The sequence below is a fragment of the Thermobia domestica genome, chromosome 10, assembly GCF_964235325.1.
Source record: "Thermobia domestica chromosome 10, izTheDome1.hap1.1, whole genome shotgun sequence".
NCBI classification, from domain to species: Eukaryota; Metazoa; Arthropoda; class Insecta; order Zygentoma; family Lepismatidae; genus Thermobia; species Thermobia domestica.
Window position 1 is genome coordinate 97,933,895 of NC_137463.1, and position 12,304 is coordinate 97,946,198.

Below are 12,304 nucleotides of genomic sequence, written 5' to 3' on the forward strand. Positions count from 1 at the left end.
ACTGGATGGCCCGCGTTAAACCCAGATGTAGTGTGAATTTATTTTTCATTTTACCCTTGTCCCAATGCGACTCAAAGGTTCACTCAACCTCTGTAAAATGGGCAATACGTAGGGTAGCATGTGGGTTAAAGGCTAGCGGACTCTGAATCTACCTCCTGTATACGCCAAAGGCTAGAAAGTGAAGACCATTACTTCACACAGCTCTAGGCTCTTCAATGCAATGAATTGAGTATCCTTTTTAAATGTATCGTGTTTACTTCTATATAGGTATCTCGTGGCCAAAAGGGGCCGCGGTGACTCAGTGGTAGAGCGTTCACCTCTGGTGCTTGGGGTCCCGGGTTCGATCGCAGCCCCCGCCAAGTGAACTTTGTGGTGGACAAACACCGTGTACGTGGGTTTTCTCGAGGTTCTCCCGTTTCCTCCCACTTTCTCCATTCCACCATTTCATTCATTACTCATCATCACCGTCTCCTTTAGCCTAACCGGCATAACCGTGGGACGTAAAACTCAAAGATTTCATTTACTCGTGGACAAAAATCTAATATTCTCTTCTTTAGTGTGTGAAATTGGAATTTGATTCCCGATCGGAACTCATATTCAGCCTAGTTTCAATTCTATGGCAAATTATAATCACATGTCTTACAAAGTCTTGGTGCTAAAAATGATGTTAAGCTCCAATGAATCTAATGACATACTAACATATTTAGTTTTAAGTTCGATCATATATGATCCGATTCTCCATTAGCATTCATTTTGAAACATAAAACTAATTACCAAAGACACTTGTAAGACATATATACTCCAATATTCCTTGTGATGTGATCGATTGCCATTTCGTTATTACAAAGACTGCAACAAAGGAAACGAAAAGTTACAGCAGCATCTGGTCTTCTATTAGCGGTTATCGTTAGTATTCAGCACCTGACAACAGAAACGAAAGAAAATTAATATGTCCCGTAATATATGACAGACAATACTAAGAGCTCGTAAGTCATTACATGACAAGCAAGGTCAATCTTTTTTTTTTTTTTCGCACTCATATATAGATACATTGAACAAACATTGGCATATGTTTACCTCGAAATAATAGATCGGGGAAATAGGGCATTTGTTATTAAGAACCAATACCAGTTGTCAATTTGCTATGTGTACAGAGTAGAATTAAGTGGAATGTTGTCTGCAAATTCCTGAAAATTCCGTATTTATCCGGTCTCCGACGCTAATCATTAGAAAAGAAAAATTGTTGTTAAGAAATTGAATTTCTGAAAAGAAGCAACATTACTGAAACTGGGTGGAGATAACGTAGGGTGAGTAGAATTTCCTTCATATGCGCCGGAGTAGAGTAGCAAACGGATTGGCCTTTATTCCCTCGTTTATCCCTTGTTTAAGAGAACCTCGCCCTGTTTGTCTGCCTTTTCTTGCGCTGGCGTGGTTCGATCGATGGGTTATACACACCTATAGACGCAAAGCACTAACACAGAACGTTGCTTCGACTCGAGCCGGGCGGGTACTAAAGTATCCTTCCGTGGGGAGCTTCTTGTTTCATGCCTTGCTTGCGAGTTCGTTCCGCTTGCTGTTGTGTGTGAAAGTTACAGAAGTGTGAGTGTACGCGGATTGTTCGATCAACGAATAACTACTTCAAACTTTTCTTCTTAAAGAAAAATCCATTTTTTTTAGATAACTTCGGAACATGCTAAGTAACTTTTACCAGAATAATAACAGATGCCTTTTAGTAGTAGCACGTGCATCGTGTATCAACATGCTGTCTGAATAACAAATTTTATTGTACTGAAACGAAACTGGAAAGACTGATGATATTTGCAACATGTAGATGCTAGAAAAGAACTATGTAAAAGTATCAGAAAGTTTTCAAGTCATGAAAACAAACTTTTCATAGTTTTCTTTTATGCCAGTGAAACTCCACGTTTAAACTGATCAAGATGACAAAAGTTTTTCGTAAGTTATTTGTTAACTGTATTAGCAATGGGTAATGTTACTCGCGCTATTTAAACACATATTTTTGCGAAAATACAATCAGTGACCTCTGAATTAGTAACTGTAGCTTATTCTGGAGAGATTAGTGCGGGTAGTTTAAGGATAATTGTTATTTCTTTTTTTTAAAAAAAATTCTAAAATAAAAACAAATCCATAATAACTATTTAATGACTGGCAAGTAATGTCCTATTGTAACTGTAAGAAAAATTGAAAAAATTGAGTTTTGTGCCTCGTTATTTGCAATATTGAAACTTTTCAAATTTTTGCTTATTAATTCTCGTGGTTTCGTGATTAAGAGGAAATAAAGTATTAAGAAAGGCGTGCTATTCAATATTGATTTTTTTAAAGTTACGAAACTTGATTGCTTTAGCGAAGTGTCAATGTTCTACATTACTGAAGAAATAAAACCAGAAATGAGTTTATATGTTTACAATTTGCGTATATTATAGTAATTATACATATTTCTGATGCAACCGCAACGCATCTCTAAAAATTACTTTGAATTGTTAGCCCTCTCTTCATGAATTCTCTTTGAGTTTCGTTCTTCGAAGAAAGAAAAAAATACTAGTTTCGTTTCCAAAAAGGATGCCTTTTTCGATTAGTATTCCATTCGCATCACCACGTTCTTCGGCGAGCATGGAAGAGGGTGGTCGAAGCCTCCAAGATGGATTGTGGCAAATTGGTTCTCAAGCGTGGCACATTTTAGTTCATGGACCCGGTGAGATGACAGACCCTGGGCCTTCGACCAATGCTCAGGATCAGCTTTTTATGATATTTCCTCTGTCCGCTCCACACGGTGCAAGACCCAAGAGTAGCCTAAAGGACAGGAGGCCATCCAGTGTTTCCAAACGACCGAAGAAGCATGTAAAACTTCCAGTAAGTAGTTTTTTTTATTCTTCTTCTTCATTTTCACAGTAGATTTTTAGTTCTGGAAGTATTGTATCTCCCCGTTGTGTTTCCTTTACAAGTTCTTTTTCTAACATTGTTAGTCACTTCTTGCTTAATGACGTACTATGTAATACAAGCTGGTCTGTAACTCATCTAGCAAATTTTTCAGATAAATTGTAAATCAGATGAATATAATAACATTGCATGAAAAGAAAAGTAACGAAAAGCCATGTGTAATAAGATTTTTCAGTTCGACTTACCGTATTGGAGTATGTTTGGAATTCAAGAAATGTTTCATCATGTCAGTTTGATGTGTAGTTTACAAATCACAAGAACGCATAATTTAAAATTTGTTCGATATCTGTAAACAAATGTCGATCTTGAGATTGTTAATTTCGTCTTTAATTCAGATGGTCTTTTAGTCGACTTCCTGTATGGGAGTGTAGCCCAACTCATTAAATTACGTAATATATATTTCAAAATAATTAGTTTTGATGGTAAAGAAATGAATATTCAAACTAAAAATATCTATTTTGTATCCTGCATTTAAATATTCCAGTGAAATCTACACTTTTATCCCATTCTGTCATTTTTCAAAAGTGAAACTTAGTCCTTCCCGCTGGTCTACTGACTAGTACGGGTGCGCCTTTGGACCACTTGGTTCTGGGTTCAATCTATTTTGTATCCTGCGTTTAAATATCCCAGTGAAAGATACACTTTTATTCCATTCTGTCATTTTCAAAAGTGGAATCTAGATCTTCCGCTGGTCTACTGGCTAAGTGCGAACGCACCTTTGGACTACTTGATTCTGGGTTCAATTCTTGGTCGGAGAATATTGAACGCGTTACAGTTGTTTGGGTACCACGTCTCATACAGCCTCAGGGCTGAGAATACACGCAAAATCTTCATCAAACAATCAAATGTAGAACAGTACATGTATATGCCTTCCGTAAGTAAATAAGATAGTTAGATTATGCATACTTTTCAAAATGAATACTCTTATTTGTTCATTCCTGGCGACTTAATTGTTATTCCTTATCCATTAAACCAATTGCTTTGTGTTCTCGATAGGCAGCCAAATGGCATAGTTTATACAGTGTCCGAAAGGTAGTATCTTAGAGAAAATTTTTACTTTTCTTAACCTATTTGTTAGACTAAAAGTTTTGGAATTCTTGGATTGGATCTTTCAAATTGTTTGAAAAGATGGGGGATTAAAGTTTTAATAAACGGTTTACACCTTGTATTTATAATAAATTTACAAAGGAAATTTTACACGCAGAGCATTCCTAATTTGACTGTCATATTAACCTTACTTAAAAGTAAACAATCGTGTTGTGTAATTAATTTTACTACTTAAAATTTATGTAGCGCTTTGGTATTGTGATTCATTCAATTTTGCTTTTCGTCTTGAAGCAGAACCAAGATTACGATAAGGGAGCATAGTTGCTGCCTGTCAGGACATTCGCTTCTGGTGCAAATGATCCTTAGTTCCATCCAAAGCCATGTAAGTTTATGGTGGAGAACATCATTTCCATGGATTCTCCCTTTCTTCCCATATTCTCATTCCATCTATATTTTGTAATTGTTCATTTCGACTAATCGTCCATCTCCATTAGCCTAAAGGGCTCAACCGTGGAAAGTTAAATAAAAGATTTTTAATTTTCCCAGAATATGAAGAACGAGGTATTCTATTAAAACAGAATCGGAATCACGACTAGAGTTTGCATTCGTATTGTTGTATTTCCAACAGGATTTGAACCTACGACCACACTCACCAAAGCGTTTATCATCTATCTACGGTTATGGTATTACATCAAATAAAACTAAATAGAAGCTACTCTTTACTTCTGTCCTGTAGTTTATGGCAACACTTCTTAGTACTATCAAACAAACATACACGTTACATAACGGAATTTTATTTAGCGGAATCTCATGGTATTATATTTTGTTTCCGTTTTGGACAGACTTTCGCTTAATATATGTTATTTTTTAAAGTTCACCAGTGTATCTTACCTATTAAATGAACTGCTTGGTATCACATAATCTTATTAGTAATGAAATGAACCATGTTTTTTAAAGTTCAACACTATTAAGAAAAGATCATATGTTAACTACAATTAATATTGAGGATGATACAAAATTAAAATTACTTAGTAAGTGTCCCTGTCGCGAAAAAAAAAATCGTCCTTAATGACGTTTATAAGAAAGCATTATCAAAAGTACACACTCCATTTAGAACATAGCTAATCAGCTGTCTTAGCATTTAGTTTGTCATCACTCAAGTTGTCTTTTAATATAACAGGTTTGTTTCATACGACTTTTGTTATAGAGAGCATTTGATTATTATTATTATTATTATTATTATTATTATTATTATTATTATTATTATTATTATTATTATTATTATTATTATTATTATTATTATTATTATTATTCATATCCACGAAGAAATTAAATGTCGACTAAAAGCAGGGAATTCGTGTTTCTATTCGGTTCAAAATCTCTTGTCGTCGCGAATTTTATCGAGGAATTTGAAGCTTAAAATATACAAAACGATAACCATGCCTGTTGTTTTGTATGGCTGCGAAACATGGTCACTTACTCTGAGGGAAGAACATAGACTGAAAGTATTTGAGAACAAGATCCTGAGACGAATATTCGGACCCAAGAGGAGCGAGAATGGAGAATGGCGGAAACTTCATAACGAGGAACTACATAATTTATACGGTTTACCAAACATTATTAGGGTCGTCAAGTCTAGGAGGCTTAGGTGGGCGGATCATGTAGCTAGAATGGAAGAAAGTAGAAACGCTTTCAAACTCTTCACTGGAAGACCAATCGGGACTGGAAGACCAGATGGGAGGACAATATTAAGATGGATCTCGCCGAGATTGGAGTTGAGTTGATTTTGAGTTTAACGTCCCGTTCAGCAGCGAGGCTATATGAGACGTGGACCTACTGATTAACGTGGAATCCGAACCACATGAGCTCCCGCCGGGAATCGAACCCGGGACACCCACGCGAAAGGCGCGTACGCAAACCGCTTAGCCACGGAGGAGCTCTCGCCGAGATTGGAATACAAAGTAGAAACTGGATGCAATTAGCTAAGGATAGAAGTCAGTGGAGAGCTTTTGTGAACGCGGCATTGAACCTCCGGGTTCCATAGGCCATAGAGTTAGTTAGTTAGTTAGTTAGTTATTACTATTACTATTATTATTATTATTATTATTATTATTATTATTATTATTATTATTATTATTATTATTATTATCATCATTATTATTATTATTATTATTTGCGAAAATTTGGTTTAAGTTAAAACCCATATTTCATGGTCTACAACTAAAGAACTAAATGTCTGCACACCATTAAATTTCATAAGCATACTAAACTTGACTAGATCTATCACCATACAAAGATTGAACAAAATCGGATCATTTGGCTGGATTATTGTTAGCATCCCTCCCTTTCAGCACGAGTCTGTATGAGATATGGACCTAACAGTTTAAGATGGACCCGAACCACTGTAATTCGCTTCAAATTTCAAGGCTGTCCACCGAAAATGGAATCTGGAACCAAGTGAATTAAAGGTGTGTGTGGTAGTAATAGAAGAGCGCGGAGTTCTCGGATTGGATGAGTTTCACTGATCGCGTACGATCTATAATACTATTTTTCGTGATTGAATCTTTTTAGAAAAATCTAGGTCGAACTTTTGCCTTTATGTAGACAGTATGATATTCTAAATTACTAATGACAAGAAATATTACAAAGAAACATTTGTAGTTGCATACATGTATGTAAACATACAAAGTGAAACGTTCATTAAACGAAAGAGTGTGATTACAAATGGAAAATTTGATGCAAAGTATCAGATAAATTATAATGACGTTACTTCCTTTTCTTATGAATAACATTTTTCGAAGGTAAAAATAACATAAAAGGTTAGGGCTCATGCTGTTGATATTCAGTTAAGTTATGTGCCTTATATACATTCTATGCCACAAGGTTACTTTCATCTACATGTATTTCCAATCCTTAAAATAATATGTGGAAAATTTTTATAAAAGAAAGTACATACTACTTCCTGAACAAAAGATATTATTTAGTCATAGTGTATTTCTGTTTTCGTTTTGTCGATATTCTGCTTAGTAAAGCCTTAAATATATAAAGTTACAGGGAAAGTCATGGTGGGAACCTTAATGGTGTTCAATTATATACAAATTTCCGTGTTTCATTACACACAATCTTATTCAAGAAACATGCTCAACAACATCTCTTGTATTTGAACAACCATATGTGAGACAGGTTAGTGTTTAAACTTGATATAAAGAGTTAAAGAAAATTCAGATTTGTTTCATTCACTTGTGCTTATGCATTAAGTGCAGGAATTTCTACAGAGAAGTGGATAACTAGTTTTCAAAAACAGAACTGTACATGTTACACTGTATTCAAGATATCCACAATTAACAAGAACAAAATTATATAGGTGATTTATTTATCATGAAAATAAATAAACAGAAAGAATGGCTATAACATGGGCTCGCAAAGGTTCTGTTTATTAAGTTACAGCTAATTAAAATTTAGGATGCCCACTTCAATACTTAGCATATCTCAAAAACTATTGTCTGTATCTATGTGAAACAAACAAGAAGCTAAGCGCATCATACACAAATAATCAACCAGAAGAAAAATAGCAATTAGCATTCCCATTATAAATTTTATATCGAAAAGTTATATTGAACTTTTAAAGCAGCGCAACCACAACATGGTATAAGAGGCGCTAAAGTATGATTTCTCTTTCAGTTAATTCGTTGTGAATTATTGACTTAGTTTGATTTGTAAAGATTTGACGTCCTACACATAATAACCTTACTCTAGAGGAGATGGGCAATTAACGGAAATGAATGAATATGAAATAGTTAATGAATTGGAAATGTGGGAGGAAACAGGAAAACTCCAAGAAAATCTACGGATACGATGTTATGCACCACCAACTCACATACTCTGAGATCGAACCCAAGACCTCTCATATTAGAGGTGAGCACTCTACCACTGATCTACCATGTCCCTTACTTATTTTCATGTTTCTTTGACATCGATGCATGCAATTGTTCCATAGATGTGTTAGTTTAATTTGGAGCGCCTCAAGCTTAAAATGGACGGAGCTCGGAAACAAAGCTCTTGTGGATCCATATTGATAGATCCTTTTGTTTTCATGTGTAGAACCACGTGCATCATTTTCACCCAGTTTATTAGTAACACCCTGTATATCAAATATAACTAGGAGGATTGAATAGAGATATACTCCATAAACAATAACAAATTGTTAGTTATTTCTATAATGAAATCAATCGTCATGTGGATATGTGGAGTGTACGTTATATCCCGCTGAGGTTTGCGATGACGCCTTGTTGCTATGCAACCAACATTACTTCTGAGTATTCACTTATGCGTAAAGCATAATATTCAGGTGCAGAATGCAGTCACATGTATTACGTAGAAAGCTATTTCTGCCCAGATGATCAATTTGACCGTTAGTAATTAGGTCTACACGTTGTAACTGTTTACTTCAAATTAACATTGAAAAAAGTAAACAATGTTAAAACGTGCGTATTTCTTACCTAGTGTTACCGAGTTAAAACTAAATATACGAGTACTATCCACGAAAAGTACTTTCCAAGTTATTATATACTTCCTCGATAGAACATAGTCAGAGCTTGCACAATTTGTTCGTTCGAATATTTTCAGTATTTAAAAAAACGACCCTGCCTTTCATGGCCTAATGGTTAACGCTCGTGCTTTCCCTGTGTATTGTCTCAGTTCAATTTCCGTCAGGATACTTCACTTCGAATAAAAACTTGATTTTACTTTAACTAATAGGTCCCGCCCCATAAGGCACAAAGAGAAACGATTAACCCGAAGGATCAATCAATTTTGATAGAACATTTGACCCTATAAATTTGTTTAATAGATACTTCTGTGGCAAATGATTCAGTATTAATATTGTATTCTTTAACTCGAAGTACTATTATTTCATTTTCGTTACCTTGAAGAAGTTTTGATGCCCTGAACGTTAACAGTTACTGCTACATGTACCCCACATAAATAAATAAGTTCTTTCTGCAAAATGAAAAGAAAAATGGCAATTATTATAGAAACGAACGACGTACTTTCCAGTGCCACAAAAATTCGTTTTAAAAAAAATGCTCGAAAATAGGCATGAAAATTTGAATTAGTCCCAGAAGCGACAGGAACTGTTATCTGTCCTATGAGCGACCGATTCATTTACATTGACATGATGGAAGATGATATGATTCCATCTCGTAAAATATGTTTGCCTCTGGCGTTATTAGCGCCCGAACAACCTTGGTATGAAATATGTACGTGCCAGTAATACTGTTCGTCAAATATATATTTCCTCTACTGTGAGTGCAAATAAAACTTATTTTAATTTTGAGTTAGATTTGACATAAAACATATCAAATAACTTAACGAGTCAACAGGGATATTTCCATGAAAAATATATTCCTATGTAATTATTGAAAATCCAGTTGTAATATCTCCTTTCTTCAAAAACTCTGTTTTCTGTACTTAATTTGATTCAAATCCTATTACTCACTAAGCACAGTAATATATTTTATTTTGGAAAACTTAAACGTGTAACAGTTTCGCTAATTATCTACTTTCTAGACTTCCTATGACTATGAATGAAATGAAAAAAAAAAAAAAAAAAGTCAATGATAAAAGACAGCTTTTGAGATCCCTTACATCTGATTGACTATTCTCAGCCAATCTCACCAATTACAATGCAGTTCACTCTAAACAATCGAAAAGCTAAACAAACTCTTTAAACTACCTTCTTCCCTATTGTAAGCTAATAAAACGTAAACTAATTGCTTAATTTGCCTTCCTCCCTTGTTTTGACTTATACATAAAAGAAAAAATGAAATGAAATTGTAAGTTTAACGTCCCACGGTTATGCCGGGTAGGCTAAAGGAGACGGTGATAATGAGAAATGAGTGAAATGGTGGAATGAAGAAAGTGGGAGGAAACGGGAGAACCCCGAGAAAACCCCGAGAAAACCCACGAGCACGGTGTTTGTCCACCACAAAGTCCACACGGCGCGAGCTGGGATTGAACCAGGGACCCCAAGCACCGGAGGTGAACGCTCTACCACTGAGCCACCGCGCCCCCTTATACATAAAAGCTTGTTGTGTAGCAATCTGAAATAATCCCTTATAACTAGACGAACTGTTAAGTCCTGCGAGAGATTTGTAACTTGTGTAATAATTTTTTCGAATACACCGTGTTTTTAGATTTCTTTGATATCCTCAAATGGTGAACACTTTTTTTCCATGGGCGCCCGATGGGAAGGCAAGGGTCGCCCCCCTGGCTCACAAAAATGTATACGTAATATAGCAAACCACGTATATTAAATAGCAGATATACCAGACGTGATACAGCAACCATGGAGATGATCCTTCCTACAAAATTTTCTTCGGGCGCTCCTACCTCTTTCTGATTTTTTTCTTATGCCATATTCATTCTAAACTTATGCTCCGTATCATTTTAACATGAAATTTTTAATTATATTAGAATCATAGACAAAGGCGGAGCTACTCTAAATATTTAGTTAGTTTTCCCCTTGATAGAGTCAATGTATTCATAGAAATTATTTCAAAAACATAATATTAGAAAAAACGTATAAAAGATTGTTCATGTGATGAGAGCATTCTCACGTATTAAATTCAGGTAGAGCGAAATTTTTCATAGTACATTTTGTTAAGTTCTAAATCACATTAGCATGAAACAAGTTAAAGAAGAGAGAACCTTATCTTCTTCCATTATCTTAGTATGAACGAACCGGTTACTCATAGGGCAGTTAACAGATCGAATCGGTCGCTCATAGGACAGTTAACAGTTCCTGTCGCTAATAGGACTGTCGCAAGTGGGAAGACACCGAAAATTTATCCTCAAGCATGTTCCACTTGATGTAATCCATTGATTGATTTGTATCTTATATTTCAACAATGTTTTAGTTAATCAGAAATTATCATTTAAAGATTAATGATAACTTGAAGATAATCTCATGAACCGCAGAATGCATTGTCGTCTTGTTAGTGTAATAGTGCATAGCTTAATGACGATATGTCAGTATCAGTTTCACCTTAAGGGAGCCGACTACTAAATATTTTTCAAAAGCTAACAATTTTTCTTTTGCCAGTTTTTCGTAAGTGAAACGAGATAATAATATCTATTACCTCAGTAATAGATAATGTTATCCTACACCCGAAAATACAAATCGGAAGAATTTTCTATGTTGCCATCCATAGAAATTACAGTGTGACCAGAATTTGAATTACTCAAAAATCTAGGTTATGGGAGCGACTAGAAAAATGAACTCAAATGCAATTGATGATTTATCATACTGTCTGTGCTTCTTGTTAATTACTTTTTAAATATTATTTGTATTTATTTTGTAATAAAGAGTACAAAATAAATAATTTTTAATAAACAGTAGAATTAAAATACAAATATTATTTAAAAGGTAATTAACAAGGAACACAGAAAGCATGATAAGTCATCAATTGCCGTTGAGTTAATTTTTCTAGTCATCAATCGCCGTTGAGTTCATATATATAATTTTGTTCAACTCAATAAGATTATCAATTGGTAAATGTTTAATCTTTCGACAAATTTATTTCCGGTAAGCAGTAGAATTAAGTCTGCCTGTAAACAAATCTAAAATGCTCGTAATAATCCCAAGTACAAGCTATACATTAACACTTTAATGGCAGTGTTTTCTTTTATTCGAATGAACTGTATCTTACATGCAGTCATCAGCTGATGTGACAACCTACCTGCACTACTTATTTTGTTAAAAACTTTGAATTAGGCCAATTCCAATAAATTTCGCTGTAATTTGTGGAAAATTATGTAGTGCTGAGGTATATCCTAATGACAAATGACAAAGTCGGGCCACGGTGGCTCAGTGGTAGAGCGCTCCCCTCAGGTGAACAGGGTTCTTGGTTCGATCTCAGCTTGCGCCAAGTGAACTTTGTGGTGGACAAACACCGTGTGCGTGGGGTTTCTCGGGGTTCTCTTGTTTCCTCCCACTTTCTTCATTCCACCATTTCATTCATTTCTCATCATCACCTTCTCCTTTAGCCTAGCATAACCATAGGATATAAAACTTACATATTTTACTTCATTTCATTTCAAATGGCAAAGTCGCAGTTTGTGTGTCATGTTAACCCTAAAAATAAACATGTATTTTAATAGATGTCTACATATTTCACTTCATTTCATTTCAAATGGCAAAGTCGCAGTTTGTGTGTCACGTTAACCCTAATAATAAACATGTATTTTAATAGATGTCTTTACTACACTATCAGCTGTTAAACTGTGGAGACAATTTGCA

The 12,304-nt window shown here is 34.9% G+C and overlaps 1 protein-coding gene across 1 annotated transcript in view; it reads left to right on the forward strand.

Moving 5' to 3' along the window:
* The first annotated feature begins 2,524 nt into the window (after window positions 1-2,524).
* The window catches only part of LOC145662597 (5'-3' exonuclease PLD3-like), a 283,939-nt gene continuing 274,159 nt past the window's right edge, over window positions 2,525-12,304 (forward strand). The window contains exon 1 of the mRNA XM_081728311.1: window positions 2,525-2,871. Within this exon, the coding sequence (XP_081584437.1) occupies window positions 2,581-2,871 (291 nt within the window). The 5' untranslated portion in view covers window positions 2,525-2,580. The remainder of the gene's footprint in view (window positions 2,872-12,304) is intronic.